General features: G+C 41.1%; 1 protein-coding gene and 1 long non-coding RNA gene across 2 annotated transcripts; one reads left to right on the top strand and one right to left on the bottom strand.

Annotated features, from left to right (window-relative positions):
- Positions 1 to 13,820: 13,820 nt before the first annotated feature.
- LOC121970298 (solute carrier family 25 member 44-like) lies at positions 13,821 to 15,372 on the top strand. Its single transcript, XM_042520908.1, has 2 exons — positions 13,821 to 13,964; positions 14,052 to 15,372. Exon 2 carries the CDS (start codon positions 14,101 to 14,103, stop codon positions 15,109 to 15,111), a length of 1,011 nt encoding a protein of 336 aa, XP_042376842.1. The 5' UTR covers positions 13,821 to 13,964; positions 14,052 to 14,100; the 3' UTR covers positions 15,112 to 15,372.
- Positions 15,373 to 23,038: 7,666 nt separating this feature from the next.
- Positions 23,039 to 25,060, bottom strand: LOC121970297. Its single transcript, XR_006108888.1, has 2 exons — positions 24,005 to 25,060; positions 23,039 to 23,231 (listed from the first exon to the last, which is right to left on the bottom strand). It is a non-coding gene; the product is annotated as an uncharacterized LOC121970297 (long non-coding RNA).
- Between the last annotated feature and the right edge of the window lie 147 nt (positions 25,061 to 25,207).

Raw genomic sequence — 25,207 nt, 5'->3', positions numbered from 1 at the left:
TGCATCAGATGATAACCTAAGGTCCTTAAGGCAAGAGTTTTTTGAAAGGCATGGGAATCAGATGTATGGCAGCAGATATGGCAGCTTAGTCTTTTAGTATAAGTGGGAGATTGTTAGAATGTATACTAAAAGTCTAGCTTTTGATATAAAACATTTATGTAGAAATAAGAATCACATTGGTCAAATGTCTACATTTGTGATAAATGTAGTTGTTCAATTAATTTATACTGTAGATAACATAGTATGTGGTGCCACATGCAGAAGATGATGTTATCAGTACCTTATAAATTATAAACAGTAGCTCACGACCAAAATGGAAAGGAACAAACCATTAGAAGGTCGTAGTGTAATTAGGTATCAGTTTATCTTGACTGTATAATTACACTAGTACACTTAGAGTGTATTGAGTAGGACCATTTGAGGTCGTTTCTTTTATACTGACTTTATAAAGAAACAAAGACCTCGGTTATTATGGAAGTGTGTGCTCTTAATCCTAATATAATAACAAGCACATATATTTGATATTTATTTCTTTAATTTATCAATGAGTGAGATTTAGTTCGATGAATCAATAAGTCCGATAAGTTGGGAAATGACATCACTTATAGTGTGTGTTGTTGATTATAGAAGGAAACTGTGTCCTAGAGATACTAGGTTGATAATGTCCTCAAGAGGAGCTCATAAGGATTGTCATGTTAAACCCTGCAGGTGGACCTAGTCCGACATGATGATAAGGTTGAGTGGTACTACTCTTGGACTAAGATATTAATTAAATGAGTTGTCAGTAACTCACTTAATTAGTGGACATTCGATATCTTAAACACAGGGAGACTAACACACTCATAATAAGAAGGAGCCCAAAAATGTAATTTGAGATTGGTGCGGTAGTTCAATAATAGTTCTCTAGTGGAATGAATTATTATTGATAAAATTAAGTTGTGTGTTCGGGGCGAACACGGGATGCTTAATTTTATCGGGAGACCAAAACCAATTCCTCCTCTCGGTCCCTATCGTAGCCTCTTATTTATAGAGTACTATACCCACCTATACCCACCTTCTATACCCACCTAAAGGGGGCCGGCCAAGCTAGCTTGGGAACCAAGCTAGGGCTGGCCTAATTGGGGTGGCCGGCCCTAGCTTGAACCCAAGCTAGAGGGGCCGGCCAAATTAAATTAAAAAAGAATTTTAATTTTAATTTTTATTATGTGAAAGATATAATTTATTAAAGAGAATTAAAATTAAATTATCTCTCTTGTAAAAGATCTACAAAAGATTAAAGAAAGAGATTAGATCTCTTTCATTATTTGTAGATTGGTGAGATATTTTATTTTCTCTTTAAAAATTATTCACATGTTGTAAAATTAAAATTATGGAAATTTCTTTTTATCAACTATGAAGAGATTTTGAAGAGAAATTTTAATTTTAAAATTTCTGGAAACAAATTAGGAAGTTTTAATTGTTGATTGAAATTTGTCTAATTTGATTTCATGATGTGGCCGGCCATTAGAATTTAATTGGGGAAATTTTATTTTATTTTTCTCAATTAAATCATGTCAAGGAAATTAAGAAAATTTTATTGTAATTAAATTTCCTAATTTGCTTAGGCCAAGGAATATAAAAGAAGGGTGAGGGTGCCTTCATGAGACACAAACTCTATTATTTCTCTCCTTCTTTTGTTCCTTGGTGTGGCCGGCCATCATCCTCTCCCTCTCTTCCTCTTGTGGTGGCCGAACCTCTCTCTCCCCTTGGAGCTCTTGTAGTGGCCGGATACTACTTGGAGAAGAAGAAGAAGAAGGAGAGAAAGCTAGCATCTCTTGGAGCTTGGTTGGTGTTTTGATCTTCTTCCTTGGTGAAGCTTCCTTATTGTTGGCCGAACCTAGCTAGGAGGAGAAGAAGGTGGTTGGTGGTTTCTCATCTCGGAAGATCGTTGCCCACACAACGTCCGAGGTTAGAAGAGGAATACGGTAGAAGATCAAAAGGTCTTTCTAGAAGGTATAACTAGTAATTTTTCCTTTCCGCATCATGCTAGTTATTTATGGAAATAATACCAAATACAAGAGGCTTACGTTCTAGTATTTCGATTATGTTTTTCAAAGTTGTTTTCTTTTGTTTTTGTTTTTTTTCCCTTGTGATTTGATTGTTCTTTTTGGTTAACCTAAAGTTATTTTAGGAAATTAAATATTAGATTTCTAGAAAAGGTTTTGTCTAGTCGGTGGTGGTTGCTCCCATATCCAAGAAGGTCATGTGCCTCGCCACGTCAGTACTGGGAACCAATTATGGAAATTAATATTTAATGGAATTAATAACTTAAGGTGACTTGGGTCGAATGTGTTAAGTTCCGCAGGAGATCCAAGTCAAAACCTAAAAGAACAAATAGATTAAGTTTTGGATTAAACGTGTTAAGTTCTGCAGGCGATCCAAAATTTAATTTAAAAGAACACATGGTAGCTAGGAAAAGGTTCAGACCTTTGTACAAAATTTTTGTACAGTGGAACCTCTAGGTTTTCCGAGTAGCAACCAACAAAGCTATGGACATCCCCACGGTCTCGTCTGAGACAATGATGCATGGCTTTACACAAGGCTTAGTCGATGGGGACTTCTTCCGCTCGCTCGTCAGGAAGTCGCCTCACGACTACGACCACATGCTGAAAAAAGCGAGTGAGTACATTAACGTGGAGGAAGCACAAGCGGCCCGAAAGAAGGAAGCGCCGGGTGAACCCCCATCCCAAACTGAACGGAAAACACATATTAACCAGCAACCGCCAAAAGGGTCACATGCTGAGGGGATGAGGCCACTTCAAGATTTCAGATCGCCCGCCATTCAACACATTGCGGCCGAGCGGCCTCGACAAAAGGGTAAGGTATGGACGCCCATGTTTTGTAAAATCCATCAATCAGCCACCCATAATACTCAAGACTGTCGAAGTCTCCCCCCGGTCAGCCAGCCTGAGCCGAGGATCTATCGTCGACGGTCACCTTCACCTGACAAGCGAACTCAGCATCAGCACGCCGAGCGGCGAATAGTTCGGCGTTCACCCGAGCGACACCATCATCAGTAGCAACAGCGCTAGCCAAGGGCCAGCCCCCGAGTCACCCACGAGCAAGCCAGACCATCTGCTCGGGAGGAAGAAAATAGAAGCAATTCCGCTAGGGGGGAATCAATATCATCGCCAGTGGGCCAACAAGTGGGGACTCCAACCAAGCCCGCAAGTCGTACGCCCGACATTTGGAAATACATGCTGTGGGATGCAACCAAGAGAAGGCGAGCGGGCCGGCGATCAGCTTTGGTCCTGGCGACCTCGAGGGAGTCGAAGTGCCGCACGATGACGCCCTTATCATCCGAGCGGTAATAGCAAACTACACTATTCATCGCATCTTTATTGACACAAAGAGTTCGGTCAACATAATCTTCAAGAAGGCGTTCGACCAGCTCCAAATCGATAGGGCGGAGCTACTACCGATGACCACGCCCTTGTTCGGATTCACGGGGAACGAAGTTAAGCTAGTCGGTCAGATTAAGTTAGTCATTTCGCTCGGGGAAGAGCCACTCAGAAGGACTCGAACTGCTAACTTCATCGTTATGGGCGCTCCCTCTGCGTACAACGTCATTTTGGGCTGACCGGCCCTCAACGAGTTTCGGGCAGTCGTCTCAACTTTCCACCAGAAGATCAAATTCTCCGTGGAAGACCGAGTGGGAGAAGTTAAAGGTGATCAGTTGGCAGCGCGACGTTGTTATGTGGAGATGGTGCGAGCAGAGGCAAGATCCGCTCGGAAAGCTCCCCGTATTGAGGTAAATACTATAACCGAGAAGCCGCCTACTTTTGTTTATGAAGAAAAGGAGGAGGTACAGATTCATCCAGCTCGACCGGAGGCCACGACGTTCATAGCCTCCGACCTGGAGGCAAGCCAGAAGGAGGAGTTGACCAGATATCTCAAACAAAACCTAGATGTCTTCTCGTGGTCGACGCACGAGCTGCCAGGAATCTCGCCGAGCGTTGCGCAGCACGAGCTACATGTCCGACCGGACGCTCGGCCCGTCAAGCATAGGAAGCGGGATTATAGTGCCGAGCAGAACGTCATAATACGGGCGGAAGTCGAGAAGCTTCTAGAGGTCGGCCACATACGCGAGGTGCAGTTCCCAAGCTGGCTCGCGAATGTGGTGCTAGTCTCCAAGCCCGGCAACAAATGGAGAGTCTGCATCGACTTCCGCGACCTGAACAAGGCGTGCCCGAAAGATTTTTACCCACTGCCCCGGATTGACCAAATGGTGGATTCGACCGCCGGGTGCGAACTGATATGCATGCTGGATGCATATCAAGGTTATCACCAGCTACCACTCGCCCGGGAGGATCAAGAGAAGGTCAGTTTCATCACGGCGGACGACACTTATTGCTACAACGTCATACCGTTCAGACTGAAGAACGCGGGGGCTACGTACCAGCGGCTCATGAATAGGGTGTTCCAGAAGTAGATCGGGTGAAACCTAGAGGTATATGTTGATGATATACTCATTAAATCATTCCGAGCAGTCGACCTCTGTGCAGATATAGAGGAAACTTTCCAGACATTACGGGCATACGGGATCAAGTTGAACCCGCAGAAGTGCATGTTCAGAGCAAAAAGTGGTTGTTTCCTATGCTATATAGTCACCGAGCGAGACATTGAGGCCAACCCCAGCAAGGTCAAAGCGCTACAGGATATGCCGCCACCCAGAAACTTGAAAGAAGTCCAACGCCTAACGGGCCGCATAACAGCGTTATCTCGGTTCATCTCCCGGACAGCCAATCGGAGCATGCCCTTCTTCAGGATCCTACGCCGGGCGACCAAATTCCAATGGGATGAGGAATGTGACAGAGCATTTGAAGAATTGAAGGCCTACCTAAACTCATTACCTGTATTAGCTAAGTCATCCGTCGACGAGCCCCTCCGCATTTATTTGTCTTCAACCGAGCATGCGGTTGGTTCGGCACTTGTCAGGCAGAACGGCGAAGAACAGCCAGTGTATTTCCTTAGCCACATTTTAAAGGATGCTGAGTCTCGCTACACTGGTCTTGAGAAGCTTGCCTTCGCGCTTGTTTTAGCCGCTCGAAGGCTCAGGCCATATTTCCTAGGGCATACAATCATTGTCATGACAAATATCCCCTTGAACCGAGTTCTATTAAACCCTGAGGCGTCTGGGCGGCTGATCAAGTGGACTATGGAGCTAAGCGAGTTCGACATACAGTATCAGCCTCGGACGGCAATCAAGGCACAATCGTTGGCAGACTTCGTAACTGAGGTACAAAATCCCGAACCCGAAGCCACCTGGAAGGTGTACGTAGATGGATCGTCCACTCGGCAGGGAAGTGGAGTAGGTGTGCTGCTGGTCTCCCCCCCACGGAGAGCGGATGCACCTATCCGTACGGCTGGACTACAAAGCAACCAACAATGAAGCAGAGTATGAGGCCCTTATAGCAGGTCTGCAGGCTGCTCGGCATATGGGAGCTAGCATTGTGTTAATTTATTCAGACTCACAGTTGGCCGCTCAGCAACTTGCGGGAGCATTTGAGATAAGCAACGTTAGGCTAAAGCTTTATGCGGAAGCCTTCGCTAAACTTAGGGTCGGTTTCCGAGAGGTGGTGGTACAGAAGATGCACGACCAATCAGGCTGCAGATGATCTGGCTAAGTTGGTCAGTTCGATATCACCAATCGTCATTGAGCAGCCGGTCGAGCAAGTGTCCCTGGTCGCCCACATTAACCGAATGGAGGGACTCACATTCCCAAATAACTGGCGAACGGCTGTAACAGAGTTTCTGAAGTCCGGAACAACACCGTCCGATCGGTCAGATGCACATCTGCTCAGAAGAAGAGTCGGTCGGTTCATCCTCATTGGCGACCAGCTCTACAAAAAGGCGTTCTCCAGGCCTCTGCTTAAATGCATCGGCCCGGAGGATGTGGACTACATGTTGCAAGAAGTACACCAAGGCTCATGTGGCGGGCATCCGGGTGGCCGCTCGTTGGCGAGGAAGATTCTTTTGGCCGGCTACTTTTGGCCGACTTTACAGGAGGACGCCGCTCGGGCAGTCGCCAAATGCTTATCCTGCCAACGATACTACAGTTTCTCACATCGTCTTGCGGAAGAGTTAAAAACTTTCACGGTGTCCTGCCCGTTCGATCAATGGGGCATGGACATTGTGGGACCATTTTCAATGGCGACCGGACAGCGAAAGTTCTTGCTAGTAACAGTGGATTATTTTTTCAAGTGGATAGAAGCCGAGCCGCTAGCTAAAATAACCGAGGAAATGGTCAAGAAATTTATATGGCAGCATATCATTTGTTGGTTCGGCATCCCGCGGCGGCTCGTCTCCGATAACGGAAGGCAGTTCGCGGGTCAGCAGCTCAAGGAATGGTGCGAGGGGTACGACATTCAACAAGCCTTCACCTCTGTAGCATATCCCCAAAGTAACGAGCAAGCCGAAGTCACCAATCGGGAGATCTTATGAGTTCTCCGGGCTCGGCTCGACCATGAAGGTGGCAGTTGGGTCGACGAGCTGCCTGGGGTATTATGGGCGCTCCGAACGATGCCCAAGGAGGGAACAGGAGCGACCCCCTTTCACCTGGTGTACGGGGGAGAAACCATCACCCCGGTAGAAATCGAGGTAGAATCCGACCGGATCAAAGTCTACGACGAGAACAATGTTGAGCGGAGGCATTTGGAGCTGGACTTGGTGGATGAGACGCGAGCCAAAGCCGTCGTTCGATTGATAGCGTATCGGCAGAGGATGAAGCAAAACTACAACAAACGGGTAATTCCCAGATATTTTCAGGTCGGCGATCTCGTCTGGAAGAAAGTCAAGTCGGTCGTCGACGTGACCAAGCTGGGAGCTCCTTGGGCCCGGTCGTTCAAGATTGTAGAAAAGCTCCGTTTGGGCGCCTATTACCTAGAAGATGAAGATGGACGGAAGCTAGAGCGACCGTGGAGCGCAAATCACCTCCAGCCGTACCGAGCTGGGTGAAAGGTGTGCCATTGTAACTCATAATGTTCAATTCTGTTGTATCTTTTGACCGCAGGAGTAAAGTCGAAGGAACAATTTATGCCGAACAAAGACCGTCGAGCGGCGACATTAAATCCCAGAGTCGGACTGGCGGCTATAAAAACTCCGGCTTGAAGACCGTCGAGCGGCGACGTTAAATCCCTGAGTTGGACCAGCGATTATAAAAACCCCGGCATGAAGACTATCGAGCGGCGACGTTAAATCCCAGAGTCGGACCGGCGACTATAAAAACTCCTACTTGAAGACCGTCAAGCGGCGATGTTAAATCCCATAGTCGGACCGACGACTATAAAAACCCCGGCTTGAAGACCGTTGAGCGGCGACGTTAAATCCCTGAGTCGGGCCGGCGACTATAAAAACCCCGGCATGAAGACCGTCGAGCGGCGACGTTAAATCCCAGAGTCGGACCGGCGACTATAAAAACCCCGGCTTGAAGACCGCCGAGCGACGATATTGTTAAATCCCTGAGTCGGACCGGCGACTATAAAAACCCCGGCTTGAAGACCGTCGAGCGGCGACGTTAAATCCCTGAGTCAGACCGGCGACTATAAAAACCCCGGCTTGAAGACTGTCGAGCGGCGACATTAAATCCCTGAGTCGGACCGGCTACTATAAACCCCCCGGCCCGAAGACTGCTAAATACCACTCGGGAAGAACGCGTGAGAAGAAGTAACATTAGCAGAGACTAGATTTTATATTGACACAACGTATAAAAGTAGTAGGTTGAAAGTCAAATTGAAGCGGATAATTTTAACTCGCCGAGCGGCGAGCATACAGGTGCAGGTTCAAAACATAAAAACAAAGACAAGCTAAAAACGCTCCTCACTCCAGGACCTCAAAGATGGGCTCGGGGATGGTTTCTAGCAGTCCGGCAAAATCTTTGGGAGGAATAGAGGTCGTCTTCGGGAGTTGGCCCTTAACTTTCAGATAGACAGTTGTCGCCCGGATGGCTTCCTCAAAGGCCAAGACTAGCCGATCGCTAAACTTCTCGCCAAATTCATCCGAGCGGAAATAATTCTGCTTCATCACCACGAAGCGGCCTGATTCACCCTCTTGATATTCCTTTAGTGCAGCTCGGGAAGCGTCAAGAGCGTCTTGGAGAACCTTCTTATCTCCTTGAAGTTTAGCTTCAGCAGCCGATCGGCCTTCCCGCTCAGCGGATAGCAGGTCGGCCAATTCTTTGACGCGCTGCTCCAGCACTCGGGCCTGCACATTCTTTGCTTCTAAATCGACGACGACCCTATTTTTTCTGTTAGTGGCCAGCTTGATCTCCTAGTCGTGGGACTTAACCTGGGCTTCGAGCCCAGCTACCTTGGTTTTCAAGCCAGAGGACTTGTGCCGCTCGGTCACAAGCAATTTCTCTGCTTTAGTCAACTCGAACCGTAGCGTGGCATACAAAGGCCCCTGAGCCAGCGCTCCTCCAGAAATTTGGAGTTTCTTCAACTCTTCCTCCAACGCGGTCAGGCGGTTGCTGACCGCGATGTTCTCTACCCAGTTCTGCGCTCAGATGAAATAATATCAGGAACCAAGGTAAATAGTCATGTAATGTGTTAAGAAGCATACCCCGGTAGCTTGTTGCAAATGACTGTCTCCGAGCTGACCAGGAGTCATCAGGGCAATGCGGGCCCTTGCGTCCTCCCATATCTTGGCGAGCGGTCCACAGATAGTGATCTAATGCTCCGGGGCGACTGGCCGATCAGCCGCCAGAAGAAACTCTTCTGTTGGGAGATGGAGGACGGCCGCTCGGATCCGACTGGGCTGAAACTGCGCGGTCGGACGACTCGCCGATCGGAGCGGAGATTATACCAGAACGCCTAAGCCGAAGATGAGCTCGTGGTTGGGAACTGACGGGTTGCGCTCCAAGGGAAGCCACGGGCAGATCCAGCTGGGAGGGAGTGCGGTCCAAAGATATGGCCTCGACTGAAGCGGGGGTCGGGGTGATTGCGGCAGAGGGGGCGCCGGCCTGCTCTGTCACCGATTCCACTAATGTAGCTGATTGCGTGTGGAGATCTGTCCGGCGCCGTTTGAGTATTATCAATGGGGAGTCTTCGGCCGAGTGCCCCACTTCTTCCGACGCTGGTTGTCCGGCAGACGAGATAGCATCACCGACCGGTGCAGTTGCGAGGACCCGAACGGCCGACTCTCCGACCTCGGGTGGAGCTTCTTCGCTTTCACCCTCGTGTGAGCCGACCGGTTCGATGCCCAGATAGGTCATCTCCTTAGCGGTCGCCGCCTCTACCTCGGCAGCTTTCAGCCTCATCCGATTGATAGGCTTGGCACGCCACATGATTTCGCCTGCATAAAAGAAGAATAAATCAGTTAGACCAAAAGGAAATTGGACGAGGAAAACGCTTACCCATGTTGCTCAGAAGCTTCGTTCGGATCGGGCTCAATCCGAATATGTACAACACCCCCTCGTAGAGTAGCTTGTGGATGTTGAATCTCTGCCCGGCCAGCAAATTGGCTGCATGGAGGTAATCCGGCTGGCTCTTGTATTTGCCAAGGTCCGACAGACTCGGCACAGTAGTCTGCCATTTAGTACGGAAAGATGGCCACTCGGGAAAACGAAGGAAGAAGTAATTCTCTTTCCAATGTTTGTTCGAGGTCGGCATCTTGTCGAAGAAAACAAGACTGATCCGCGACTAGAAGAGAAAAGTGCCCCACTCAGACTATTTGGGATAGTAGAAGTAGTGGAAAGTTTTGGAGACTAAGGGCATGTCGTGCAACCTAAAGAGGACAACTATCCCGCACAGCAACCTAAAGGAGTTAGGGACGAGTTGGTCGAGCGGGAGGCGGAAGTAGTTGCACACCTCAAGCATGAACGGATGAATAGGAAAGCGTAGACCGACCATAAACTGGTCTCGAAAGAAGAAAACAGTGTTGGTCGGAGGGTCGTGTGGCCGATCGGAGGGTGTGGCTAGTATTAGTTCGTGGTCAGATGGAAGTTCAAAGGTTCATGTGAGGCTCAGCACATCCCTCTCGTCGAACCGGATCTCTGTGGCGGTATACCAGAGGTCGGGGGCGAGGTCGAACTGACGAGAGGAACTGACCATTGGTGATAAGGGCCAAAGCAAGAGATGACAAAGGTTAAGGAGAAGGATGGCTGGAACAGTGTCTAAGGGGGGCACGAATACGGAAAAAACGCAAAGAAAAACGCAAAAGAAATGAAAAGAAAGGGGCGAAGGAGCCTTACAGAAGATGTGACCGAAGGAGGAAGCAAGGGATCACCGGAGCGCAGGGAAACGAGTTCGCCGGAACACTGAACGAGACTAAGCAAAAGCCCTCGGATGCGCACGCACGATAACGCAAAGCGGCTGGGGAAGAGGAGATGCCCTTATAAACGTTGGGCTCGATCGACCGGAGTCGTCTGATCCAGGTCACGAGATCCGAGGAGCGAATCCGACCGTCGAATTTGAAAAGCCAAAGGTCACATCAACCCTGACAGCTCGAGCGAGCGATGACGGCTGCGCGACCACGTGACGCCTGCTCACAGGTCGCATTTAATGAGCACCATTATGCGAGCATGGTCGCGTGCTCAGCCTTAATGGCATGGATTTGCACAAATCCCGAGGAGTTTCTAGGGATACTAGCGTTGACCACCGCTGGAGCGGCGTGACAACCACTGGTAAACAAAATTCGCCAAGTGCTAATCGGTGACGTGCCGATGGGCATCACCCATTTGCGTAGACCCCGATCGGGTAGACCCTAACATCGGCAGTCGAGTGGTAGACACGTCACCAAGCCAACTGTCCAGTCAGTCGGACTTACCGCCTCCTTTGACTAGACTTGAAGGGAAGGCATTGTGTGATCCGGTGGTAAGGATTGGGGGCCCATACAGGAAGGGGTCAATGATACGAGAGAGTCAAAGGTCCGGCCAAGCAGGGTGGGAGTCTCCTGGCCAAGCGGCCTGAGTAGACCCCCGGGCCGGCATGAAGACAGCTTGACCTTGGGTCGAGCTTCTGACGCTCTCAAGCTCCTTTATAGCTGAGCTGCTAGGCCGAGTAGCTGAGCTGCTAGGCCGAACGACATAACAACTAGTCGGTGCCCCATCCGAGTATGCGACCGATCGGCCGTCTCACCTGGTCCGAAGTGCGTGTATACCCGAGCACCCAGGAGGCCGAACGATCAGCCCGACCGGCTTGGTTAAAGACAAAGGGCTTAGAAGAGGACAAAAGAGGCAGCTAGTGATATCATTCTCGAGACGTCTGCCGTCGACAAGCAGCATGGTCGGCGGCCGGGCCGTACCAAGGATCGTACGGAGGAAGTTTCCGCTGCCATGACAGAGATATGCTCAGACAATTGAGGTATGACGTCAGACATGCTTTTCTTACACAGTCATTCCAAGGTATGCTTTGAGGAATGTACACGCCTTGGGAAGCGTGCACGCGCCTCTCCGAGGTCCTATATAAAGACCCCCGTACTTCGACGGAGGTATGATTTTTTTTCTCTTGGTCTACTGTAGCCACAGTGTTTATTCTGCCTCTGTCTCTTCTTGTCATCGCCTGACTTGAGCGTCGGAGGGTCGTCGCCTGGAACCCCTTCTCGGCCCGACTTTGTTGTAGGTTCATCGGAGGCTACGTCGCTGCGAAGATCATCGGGAGGCAGCAGAGAGCGCCACGTCCCCAGTTTTCATCGACTCAGTGTGCGGATAGGATCAATAACTATTACAAAGTAGATATTATTGAATTAGCTAAGATTTTATTTCGAGGTGGACTAAATTTAAAATAAATCCTCATTTGTTTATGTATAAAAATATTATTCATATAAAAATTAATGTTTCATATTATTTAACAAGTCTTTAGTATAATAATGATAATATTTCAACAAAATATAAATAAATAATTCAAAAAATAAAAATAAATTAAAAGAGTATAAAGAGAATAATCAATGAATGTACAAACAATACAATAAATCAAGTTCATTAATACTATGTTATACTTTACAAGACTTTTCATCAAACTCATCTATTATAGATTCAACATTTGGGTTAGTTAGAAAATACTTAGACTTTTAGAATTTGGGTTGAATTCAAAGTCTTGGTATAAAGAAGAGGGTATATTGGGTTAGTTAAAAAATATTTGGGCTTTTAGAATTTTGATTAACGAGGGTGTTTGGCTAAACTTATTAAAAACAGCTTATAAGCTCGTATAGCTTATAAGTTGTTAGGTCTTATTTTAAAAATAAGTTGTTAAAGTGTTTGGGTGAACTTATTACAATCAACTTAAAGATATTGATGTGTTTGGTATTATAAGATCTTTTTATTAATAAAATTATCAAAAATGGTATAATACTATTAATAAAGGGTTTTGAGATTTTTATTAATAGAGGGTTTTGGGCGAATTTCTGCACCGGGGGAGAGAAAATTAGAAAGAGACGTTGGCAGAGAAGATGACACAACGTTGAAAGAAAAGTCGACGGAGATAAAAAGATATTAGACTTCTAAAAATTTATGAAGGATAAGATGGGGATCTATGAAATTATATAAGGATATTTTAGAGAAACAAATTATTAAAATAAGATTTTTTTAAAAAAAAAGTAGAATCTTCCATACTTTTTTAAAAACAGCTTATAAGCTCCAAAACAACTTATAAAAAAAAATTATCAAACAAATTTGAAGAACTTATAAACTTCAAAACAGTTTATAAGCTGTTTTAGAGAACTTATAAGTTTATAAGCTGTTTTATTAAATTTAAATTCTTGGTATAGAGAAGAGGGCATATTGGATTAGTTAGAAAATTTATAATATATATAGATAAGATAATATATCCTACGAATAATTTTACTGTTATATATGTTTACATAAATATTTAATATATGTTGTAAGATATTGACATTGTATAAGTGAATAAGAATTAGAAATACTATATTTGAAGACAACCTTGTCATTTTAGAAGGACTAGTTGACCGAGAGTCCTTTTAATTAAAAATAAAAAAAGACTACCTCTCATGATTTTGGAAAAAAAAATGAGACTTCCTCTAGATTTTGCCCTTTTATTTTTAATATTTTTAAAAAATTTAGATAACCAATTAAACTCTTAAAATATGAGAATACAACCAAACTCGTCTCCTGGACTTTGTTTTGTCACATTACATTGAGCTAGTTTATCTCTATATATACAAATGCACATCTCATTCAAGCAAATATAATCCAACAAAAAAAAAATACAAAATGAATGTCACAAAACCAAGATAATCTAAAAAATAAGCACAAATTTGTCCAATTTGTCGAATCCAAACATGTTTGTTCTTCACAATTCGACCCAATTAATTTTATCCTATTTTTGGGGCTCCACCGTTAATTAGGGTGAGCTTTCGCCACACACCGTATAGGAATTCTATGGGCTATCTCTCCTTTGGCGTCCCTGGGAACCACAAAATCCGACGGCTCTCGTTGCATCGGATCGGGTCGGCCCACCGCTTTCAATTGGCAGCCCACCGAATCGTAAAGCAGCAGCAGCAGCAGCAGCAGCAGCGCCGGGGACAAACAAGATCTTCTTCCGAAGCGTACAAAATCCGTACGCCATGGGTTAATCCAATCATCATGCAGGTAAAGCGTGGGCTTAAATGTGTAACGTAACGTTACTCTCCGAATAATTTAGAGATGCTCAACTTGTACCGTGTGCAGCGGAAAGTGTGTTCACCGGCAGATGCCGGTGGCTTGTCGTCAGCTCGGTCTGCCGGTGAACTAAACTGGGCAGCTCCTATCAGCTACTGACTAACTAGACAGCGACGCGTGTCCCATGGCTTTGCGGTCGTGATGTCTATAAATATATGCAATAAAGCCCCTTGTAAATCCAATAACCAGTTCGGACGCCACTAGCGTTAACTGCCGGGAGCGAGGCACCGTATCGTCGTCTTCCCTCTCTTCTTCTTCGTCGTCGATTGTTCGTCCCAATTGTGGATCGGGTTCTCCGCGTGGTTCCTGGCCGGTGAGATTACCGATATGAGGATCACTTCTCGAGGGAGAATCTTCGCTGCTCGTACTTCTTCTTCTTTTACCTTTTTCCCGTGAATAGGTTTTCAGAGATGGAGGAGAGGTTGAGGGTTTGAGAGAGAGGAGGCGAGATGAGCTATATGACCGCCACAGAGGTGGAGGAGGAGGAGGAGGAGAGGGCGTCGGCGACGGCATCGGGAGAAATCCACTTGCCGGCGGAGGTGGACTGGGAGATGCTCGACAAGTGGCGGTTCTTCGTCCTTGGGGCTGGACTTTTCTCCGGCGTGTCTGCGGCTCTGTACCCGGCGGTGGTGGTCAAGACGCGGATCCAGGTGGCGCAACCACCGCCGCCGTGCCTCCGCGCAGTGGCCTCCATTCTCCGCCACGAGGGTCCCCGTGGGTTCTACCGTGGCTTTGCCACCTCCCTCGCGGGTACCGTGCCCGCGCGGGCGCTTTACATGGGCGCGCTCGAGGCCACAAAGAGCGCTGTTGGCACCGTCACCCTCCGCTTCGGGGTCCCGGAGCCTGCTGCTACAGCTGCCGCTTCCGCTGCTGCCGGGCTCAGCGCGGCCATCGCGGCCCAGTTTGTATGGACGCCGATCGATGTGATCAGCCAACGCCTCATGGTGCAGAGCTCCGCTGCCGCTGCCAAGTACCGCGGCGGCGTAGACGCCTTCAGGAAGATCCTTTACTCCGATGGCCTCCGAGGACTCTACCGAGGGTTCGGGATGTCGATCCTCACCTACGCGCCATCAAATGCCGTTTGGTGGGCCTCCTACTACCTTTCTCAAAAACTAATCTGGAGCGGCATCGGCTGCCGCATGACCGAAGGCGGCTGTGAGTTGAGGCCGGGATACGGCACGGTGATGGCGGTCCAAGGGTTGAGCGCTGCGGTGGCAGGTGGAGCGTCGGCGGTGGTGACGATGCCGCTCGACACCATCAAGACAAGGATGCAGGTGTTGGACGGCGAAGGTGAGAGAATGACGATTGGGCGAACTGTGAGGAGCCTTCTCAGAGAAGGAGGTTGGGGAGCTTGCTACCGAGGCCTGGGTCCGAGGTGGGCTTCCATGTCATTATCTGCCACCACCATGATCACCACCTATGAGTTCCTGAAGAGGCTTTCAGCCAAAGAGCCCCGTTAAGGTACTTCGAACTGAGAAAAAAAAAAAAAAACCTTTCCTGTCACCTTCCTTCTTCTTAGCTTCTTTTCCATGTCTATACTTAGTAGCATAATATTTCACAGTTGTTTTAGGTAGGAGGGACAAGGGAGTGAGTTGAATCATGTTATTACTAATGAAATACTTCGATCAGATCAAATCCAACTGTGGATTGAGTTTTGCATCCAATATAACAAGTTGTCTTTCTTCCTTTGATCAACCATAGATTTTTTTTCCTTGTGTGCATGTGAATTATCTTTCTCCATGGATTAAGTTTGGGAAAGGAAGGTGTCTTAAGAGTGTTTTACACAATTGCCAATGATTTAACTTCAGGATTTCTTATCTATTGCATTTTTTCTTTTGGGAAGTGAAATGGATAGAACTGAATCAACTGATAGATTGAAGTTTCTAAGACCAACTTCTCTAGTGGTGCTTCTTAATGGCTTCTAAAGGCAAAGTGCTTGATTAACAAAAGCCATCATATGAATTATTAGAGGAGAAGAATATTGAATTAGAGTTTGGATGAAAGAATCATAGTGATTTGGAAATCTTATATCATTGTGGGACCTCTTATGTGCTCATCAAGCTATTGCCCACTCATTCTGGATTAGGTTTATATGGGACCTTGTCTTGAAGTATGATTGTGATTGATTTTCTCAGCCTACATTTTTTTCATATCTTCTCCTCTATTATCATAACTTCCTATGTTGTTGTTCCTTATCAGATCGAGAAGGAGATGCTCACTATTTATGATTTCCTTCATTTGACTTATTTTCAAAACCCGGTATTAGTAACCTTGGCTACATAGTTTAGCAAAGCTTTTATCTTGGTTGAACTTAACTAGAGTTGATTATGTTAATATGTTTACTGACTTCCCTAGATCAGGCAACTTCATAGAGATTCTAATGGTTAGAAAAAGAAAACATATTGAGCTTTGCAAGAACAGTCAGCCATATGGATACGTTATAATACTTCTCATCAGGCAACCGGTGATTTTTTTTTAATCCGAATCTTTAGCTTTTAGATCAAGAAATGACTATTTTAATTAGAGAGTGGACGTTGATATTGTGCTTATTGAATTCTGAACATCATGAAGTGGTGCCAGATGAAGTCAGACTTTGATGGTCATGAAAACAAAGATAAAGTAGATGATTTTGGTGGATGTTTGGGACATGGATAAAACTGATGCTCATACACTCACACACACTCTCTCTCTGTTTTAACAGAAAAACTTTAGAAATTATCTATCACTGTCTGTTTCATAGCTTTTAATCTCTTCTGTGTTAGCGTGAGCCTTGAGAGAGTTGTGCCTAAACTAAACTAGACTCCCTCGAACTAATTGCTAATAAAACACAATAGATCACAGTGGGGCCTTTAGTTAGACGCAGGTTCTTGTCATTTCTTTTTATGATGGTAGTAAAAAGAGATGTGAAGGGAGATAAATGATGGGTCAGTTTATAATCGATCAGTTGTTAGGCGTGTAAGTTGTTTAGGCATACGGCCGCCAGGTTGTCATTTCATTTGTGAAAGTGTTAAGTGGTGGGTCATTCATGGATGAGTGATGAGTGATTTAGATTTTTTTTTTTTATCATTTTTGCATCTCCCTTCCATCCTCATTTGATCTGAAGGGGTAAGATATGTAGATATTAAGATATGGGTTACGGTGCAATGAAAGGACGTTAAATTATTATCAGTATTTGTGATTTGATCTCTATTTATGATGTATTTATAGATTTTTTTTAAAAAAAAAATAGGACGTAGCACGAATTTATTCTAACGATCCTTATTTGGCCGGACCAGGCGTTTCGATTCGGTGCAAGTTTAGAGGAAAAAATTAAAAGATTCGGTGTTAGTTTAGAGGAAAAAATTAAAAGGGGGTGAAAGGTCTTTTTTGTTCAATAAAAAAAAAGTCAGAAGACGTGTCACTGGATATTTTATTTTAGAAAACTGCTGTAGCAGCAGTTACGATCAATTGCTATCTCATGTAACAGCTATACAAGACTAATGTAAATAAAGAATATTTTAATATAATAATATTTAAAATTTATGATATATGGTTTAATGATTCAACTAAAATCGTGAATAGTTATCGAGTGATTTTGATCAATAAGGAGTTTAAATAATTTTAATTAAATTGATAAAGAATATTTTAATTTAATAATATTTTGTGTATAATAAAAAATAATTAATTTTTCAAATTACAGTAGCTATATAAAAGAGCTGTTATATATTGTAACAATTATAAAATAATTGATATAATAATATTAGAATAGAGGATATTTTAAATACAAAATATCTTATCAGGTTTTATTTTTAAAAAATATCTTTTGACGAATTACATAATTTAACTTGTCTTTTTATTTTTAACCGATCTCGTTTTGTTTCTTCCATCGACTGATGCTAGCACATGACAACTGAGATAGGTTAAATTGTGCCACAGCATGGCTCCTCTCTATTGAGATGATTAGTAAACTTTTTCTCTTTGTTAGGATTGTAAATGAGTCGAGCCGAGTTTTAAGATGTTCAAGTTTGTTTGATAAAATAATCGAGCTGGGCCGAACTTAAAATGAACCAAGCTTTTGAAATGAGTGTTCAAGCTTGGCTTAGTTTATTTTTTATGAGATTGAGCTTGTTTAAAACTTAACTTGAACTTGGTTTATTTAGATATTATCAAACTCTCAATTCGAGCTTGACTTGAGCTTGGTTCGAGTTTGGTTTGTTTAGATGTTATCAAACTCTCAATTCAAGTTTGTTTGATTGTTTGAAACTTTTAATTGTTTGATTGATTATTAAAATTGATAATTTAAATTTATTTATTTATTTTATTTTATTTTATTATTTATTTAAAATATTGAAAAGAATTTTATTTATAAATATGGTTCATGAATATTGTTCACGAACGTTGTTCACGAATATTGTTTATGAACGTTGTTCATGAATATTATTCACGAACGTTGTTCACGAACATTAACGAGCTGAACACATATGTTAAGTTTGTTTGTTTATCTTAATAAGTTGTTCAAACTTGTTTGTTTAATTAATCTTATTTATATTGAACGAACATAAATAAGTTTTTATCAAGTCGAATACTAAGTTTATTCACGAACGTTTGATTCATTTACAGTCCTACTCTTGGTGCAATGGCAAAATACACCGACAGTTAACTAAGCATTTATGAACGATACTTAATTACAGTGCATTGTCGACTAATTTTTTCAGTGGAAAGATAATCTTGAAACTTGGACTATAAAATGATGAGTCATTAGCGTTTTTAAATTTATCATGATGGCCAATGATAAATTTTCATGAAATTGGATAGGTCGTCTAATTTGTTCAAAAAATTAAAAAAATAGATTAAAAAATATTATAAAATGTACCTAACATGTTAGTTGTAAAGTACAACTACATTTAAGTGCGATATTTATGTTATTGAAATGTTTACATCCATGTTTATTGAAGCTTGGTACAATGGTACTTATAAATTTTAGAATTCTTCCTCTGTTTTAGATATAGCGTAGGTCCCATTTCCCACGCAATCAAGGCAAAATGCCTTATTAATGTCTAAGCTTTCCTATACAAAAGACCGTTTTTAGGATAAAATATATTTTATAATTAAATTAATTTGTCTGTATATTTTTATGGGACGGGTGATACCGAACCGTTTAGGATGAATTATATTATTTTTGTTTTCGGATGCTCAGCGTCTGGAGGCAGCAGTCGAGCTGGGTGGTGTAGAGAGGGATGTGAGCTTTTCCCTAATTATTAAAGCATGAACCAGGTTAGTTTGTGGGTGGTTGATAATGGGAGATGAAAGAGATGTGTACCAGAAAAGAAGACGACCCATGAGTCTCCATTATTATGACCTTTTTCTTCTTTACTGGACGACATTTTTGTACCAGTGTACTTGTTGACTTAGAACGGCCGTGTGCGGCGCCGCCGGCCATCGTCGATGATTTAAGAACTCGGCACCGTCCAGGTGCTCATACTCCACCTGCTTCAGCTGCATACATTAGGAGGCTGCAAGCAAACTGATAGGAAGAATTTCATCGTAATAATAAAAAAGATATCCCTCCCGTTTAGTTTGAGAAGTGGATAGAAATCTTCTGTACGTTTTCTGAAGTTGCATGTTGTTTTCCTGAGACTGTATGGAGTCTGTATGCATCAATTTCAAACCAAAAGAGATTCTCCTTGTTCGCCATTTGTGGGAGGATATTCTCTATATGTTTGTCACTGGAGTTCTTTTGTACCAGTTTCATTAAAAAAAAATTGTAAATGATCATAATAATAAAAAGGATTTCCGAGAAATAATGCAAAACTAAAATGACATATTTTTTATTAAAATCTTCGAAAGATATTTTTTTTAAAAAAATATTACCAAAAGCTCATACATTTTATTTTTAAAAAATATTTTTTATTTTAATAGTATTATAGCGCTACACAATTATAACAATTACAATTTGACAATTTAACAAAAAACGTCCATAAATTTTCGAAAGGTATTTTTTTTAAAAAAACATTACCAAAAGCTCATACATTTTATTTTTAAAAAAACATTTTTTATTTTAATATTATTATAGAGCTACACAATTATAACAATTATAATTTGATGATTTATTAAAAGGTGCCCACAAATTTTCGAATTGCACACATTCAATTATGAGTTCTTCCCGTTTTAGCTCTCTGGGCAAATCTATTTTTTTTCTCTGTCATTTGTTTCTCTCTTCTCACCTGTATATGCAATCCCTCTCTTTCCTTTCTTTTCTCTTTTGCATGCTTGCATACATAACGTGAGTATGATATGTAAATTATATTAGGCCACAATATTTAAGATTTAATTAATTTTTTAATAATATTTTAATATATTCGAAGAAGTCGAAATAATTAATGGAGAACATATCATAATCTTAAAAATTCCCAAAACCTGAAATGATTATAATTTGATATTTTTAGATCGATCAATAAATTTTAATCAAAACTAATTAATAAGCCTAGACAAGTCTTATTAGACTCATTTTAGATCCTGTGTATTTTTGAATTTACAAGCAGTCTAGCTACCCTCCATTACTTATTAAGGCTTCTTCAAATGTGTCAAAATATTATAAAAAAAAAATCAATCCAAAATAGATCTAATATGAACCGTGAACATGATATAATTCCATATCAATCAAATTCATTACTTGCTCTATACTCATTTATAATGGAAAAACACATGTACAATAAATTTGAAGATCACGAAATTCAAAAACAAATAAAGGAAAGGGAGAATGAGGGGGTCAAGTCTAAGCTAATATTACACGAAAAGCAAAACAAATTTCTCTTGAATAAACTCCAACAACTTTCTAATAAGGATAGATGAGATTCGATTGGTCGATTGGTTTCAGTTGGAGATGAAATGAACATGTTTATAAATTGAAGAACCCCAGACCTGACTCGCTTCTTTTTACCTAATAGGGCCTAATAATATTCCATATCATGCCCATGTTGTGCCAATTTTTTTATAATATTTTAACACCTTTAGATAAATTGAAATAAGCAATGGAGGACACCATTAGACTCCTTACAATCTCAAAAATCCACAGAACTTGAAATAAGTTCGTCCAGTGAACCAAAACCCAATGATGAACCTAAACAAGTCCAATTAGATTCATTTCGGATCTCGTAGATTTCTGAAGTTGCAAGAACTCCAATGATGCCCTTCATTTATTTTAACTTCTCTATAAGTATTAAAATATTATTAAAAAAATCAAACAAATGTAGATCTAATATGATGGTAAAAGGCGAATACGCTCGCTCCCAACACCCCCACCAACACGTCCCAAGATCAACACAAAGGAGGTAATCATAGACAACTACTAGCCTTTAGAATAGTGACTAACACATAAAGGAGACATTTATCTCAACTTTACCAAGATTCGAGCCTCATACCTCATGATGATAATACCTCATACGTTGACCACTAGACCCATCCGAGAGGAGTATATCAATATAGAACCATATCAAGCCTATTAGGCCCAACAAAATTCATTGATTGCTCCATTCTCATTTACAATAGAAAAACTCAAGTTCATTGTAAGATCACTTAAGGAAAGTAAGTTTGATATAAATTTAGAGTGTTTGTTTTTACACAAAATTCAAAAACAAATAAAGGAAAGAGAATATACGAGGTCAGGCGTAAGCAAATATAGCATGAAAAGTAAAACCAATTTCTCTTAAATGAACTTCAACAGCTTTCTAACAAAGATTATTTCAATTGGAGATAGAATGAATATGTTTATGAATTGAATGACCCCAGACCTAACCTACTTCTTTTACCTAATAGGAGCCTGATATAGTCCTATATAAGATACATGTTAATCAAAACAGGTCCGATTGAACTCATTTTAAATCTTGTAGATTTTTGAAATTACAAGAAATCTAACAATGCCTTCCTTTACTTATTTCGACTTCTCTAATTATATTAAAATATTATCAAAAGAATCAATTCCATGTGAGTTTGATATGAAATCATATTAGGCTCAACAAAATTTGTTAATTGCTCTGAACTCATTTACAATAGAAAACTCTTGTTTATTGTAAGATCACTTAAAGAAAGATTAGTATAAATTTAGAGAGTTTACTTCTACACGGAATGAAAACAAATAAAAATAAAGGAAAGGAAAGATGCAGTAGTCAAATGTAAGCTAATATGACATGAGAAGCAAAAACCAATTTCTATTAAATGAACTCCAATGGCTTATTAAATGAACTCCAATGGCTTTTTAACAAGGATAGATGAAATTGACCAAGTGGTTAGTTAGTTACAGTTGGAGATGGAATGAATGTATTTATGAATTGAAGAACCCCAGACTTAACCTGCTTGTTTTACTTAATAGAGTCTGGTATAGAACTATATCAAATCCAACAATTTAAAATTATTCATGAAACCCTTAACTTTAATTGTTCAACACTATTATCATTCGCAATTCAAAACTATCCATTCAAGATTCAGTTCACAATTCATGATTATCCAAGACAATTCAAGACTATTATTTTAAAAAAATATTTTAAAATTATATATAAATAATAATTTTTACTATACATATAATTTTTTAAAATAAATTATATATATAATTTTATTATTAAAAACTATTTCTTTTTTATAAAAATTACTATCCGAATTAAATAATCCTTATCAAATAAGTTATTTACTTATTTTAGAATTTAATATTAAATAAATAAAATAAAATCATAAAGTTCAGTAAAATTAATAAATTAACAATAGAATAATCCCATATTAGATAATTCAAAAAAACAACTTGAGAATTAAAGATAAAATAGACCACATCAAAAATTGTAAGGCAAATAGGTTAAACATTTTATTTAAATAAAAAGGTAGATTAATCTCACATGATCTAATTCGAGATAAATATGTTAATTAATTTAAATAAAAAATAGCATAGATTAATTGAAGCACACGATCAATATTACATAAATATTACAAATATACTTTTAAAAAAACCATTGAAACGACAGATTGAATCGTCGATTTGAATAGGCGGTTAATTGATCCTCTGAACCATACCATTTACGATTATAGCCTTTTTAACCAATCAACAAGTAAATGGTTCATTACCCGATTAAGCAACCGCCCAAGTCTAGTTTGATTCGGTTCCGTGATAAAGACATCTTCCATGTGTTACTTTAAGTTAAAGGAAATTTGAAAAAAATAAAAATTAAATATATAAAATTATAAAAATACCTTTTAGTATACATATCAAATCTTCCCAACACCATTTTAACATGGAGTGAGATTTAATACATGTATGATGTACCATCAACCTTCTTCTGAAAAGACCTCAATCCTGAAAAGTAGCTTGAAAGAATAGTTATATTGTTTGGATCCCCATTAATAACTAAAGTTTTATCTAAATTCAAATATCAAAATTCAAAACCAAATCATTTCAAGTAATCTCGGTCAAAAATAACCATAAGTTTTTAAATCAAATGGTAACATATATCTAAGATATAAACAAAATAGTATCCATATAAACTCTTCCCTACCAATCTCACAAACGAGCAAAATCTAATGTGCGACCAATCTTATCCTCTTTCAACAGATCGCAATCCTGCAAACTAACTTGAATTGTTAGCTGTCGTGTTCGGATCCAAATAATAACTAAATTTATCTTCTAGTTCGTCTCCAGTAAATCCACATTTTACAAAAAATAAAAAATATATATATTTGAGTAATAAAAAAATAATTCACATTATGATCGTTGCAACTATCTCAAACAAGAAGCTAAGCTAGATAATATGTTAAAAATGTATTACCTAGAGTTATTATCTATTTTTTAAAAGTCATCAAAATTTCAATTGAAAGCACTAGGAACAAATCACTCCTTCCCAAATGAGATTAAAGTTATTCCCCTTAAGATGTCTTCCAACTAAAGACGGACAAAACAATCTAGATCAATAGTGTACTATTTATAAATATCTACCTATCACAGATTTATGAAGACATAGATTTAAGAACACAGGAGATGTCCAGCTATAGACAGATCCTTCGAGTTTATGGCCAATACTATAGCAAGGATGACTACTACTTTGTCATCTTTGATTCATCTTGTATGGGGATGACACATATTAGTAGCTTGTTCAATAAGAGCCAGTTGGATTGCTAGAGAATTTACAAGAGTCTACAAATTCATGTATATAGGACATTAGAAGTAGTTTTTTTTAATAAGGGCCAGTTGGATGAGAGAATTTATAAGAGTGTACCAATTCATGTATATAGGATACCAGAAGTGTATTTAAATCTATTACTAAAAGTTTCAAAAAGAGTAAGCTCAGATGCATTCATCATAAATTAAGAATCAAATAAGAACAGTTGAAACTTTACCTAATGAACACTATCAGCATGCTCAAATAGCAATTTTTTGTGGAAAAACGTCAGAACTGAAGACGGCAAACAGAGCATTCATTGAAAACTTAATCCAAGCAAATTTGAAAGAATGAAGAAATCGATTGTTTCGTGTGTAGAACATTCTGACACACAAAAGCCCTCAGATCTCATAGCTTTTAGCAATCATCGAGGATTAGTTTATGGCATCTCATGTAGCTCGCCTTCACATGCATTGAAAGTGAGAACGTCAAAAGTAGTTAATGGAGGAGGAGGAAGAGGAGGAGGCGGAGGCGGTAACGGAGGTTACGATGAGAATGGAGGTGATAAAATAGCATGGGTCGGTTAACAACATTAGATAGCCATAACTGCCTCTAAATTCATATGTATTTTCCATCATCGGGCTTTCAGAACAAATGTGTGAGATCTGAAGATTCAAAGAAAACCGGAACAACAATAGCTAGAATACGGCAAAGGAAACGATTAATTTCAATGAAAACCTGTTTTTGACAGGCATTTGAGGAAAATAAATTGTCGAGACATCCAAAAAAAATGAAGGTTTGTTGATGTCCATTTACCCCATAAATCGCTTTTGCAGGAAACACTTTCGGTGATACACCCTAACATGCCTCATAGATCAACAAACGCGAATTCCCGCTGTTCATGGAGAGGATGTTAGCAGAAGCAATTGTCGCGACACCCAATAAAAAATTAGGGTTTGCCCGATGTTCCTTTCGCTCAAAAGATCGCTTTTGGCAGGGAACACTCAATGACAATGCATGTACAAGAGCATAAACACCGATACATGACATTCTGCCTCACATTTCATTGGGAGAAAAGAAAGACTGCATCAAACCATCCAATCGAACATGAAAAAAATGAAGAAATCCGTCAGAAACGAAGCCGGTGAAGGAAAAATGGGAAAAGAAGAAAATTTCTCGACGGATTCAACCAAATAAACAGACCCACGTCAAGAAAAAAAGTTTCATAAAACTCGATAGAGAGAGAGACGAACTTGTGAGGACGAGGAACCAGCCAAGAACCTATGCATCCCGGCCGCCATCTCAAAACCCTAGTTTTCGCCTGTTGGGATGGAACGTTCTGGACACCGGGAATTATATAGGATCAGCCCCCAAAATAACGGTTCGTAGACCGAAGAATAACGCCCGTTATATAGCATAAAACAGACTTGCAGGATTCATT

The sequence above is a fragment of the Zingiber officinale genome, chromosome 4A (genome assembly GCF_018446385.1).
Source record: "Zingiber officinale cultivar Zhangliang chromosome 4A, Zo_v1.1, whole genome shotgun sequence".
Lineage (NCBI taxonomy): Eukaryota > Viridiplantae > Streptophyta > Magnoliopsida > Zingiberales > Zingiberaceae > Zingiber > Zingiber officinale.
This window is presented reverse-complemented; position numbering and strand designations above follow the sequence as displayed.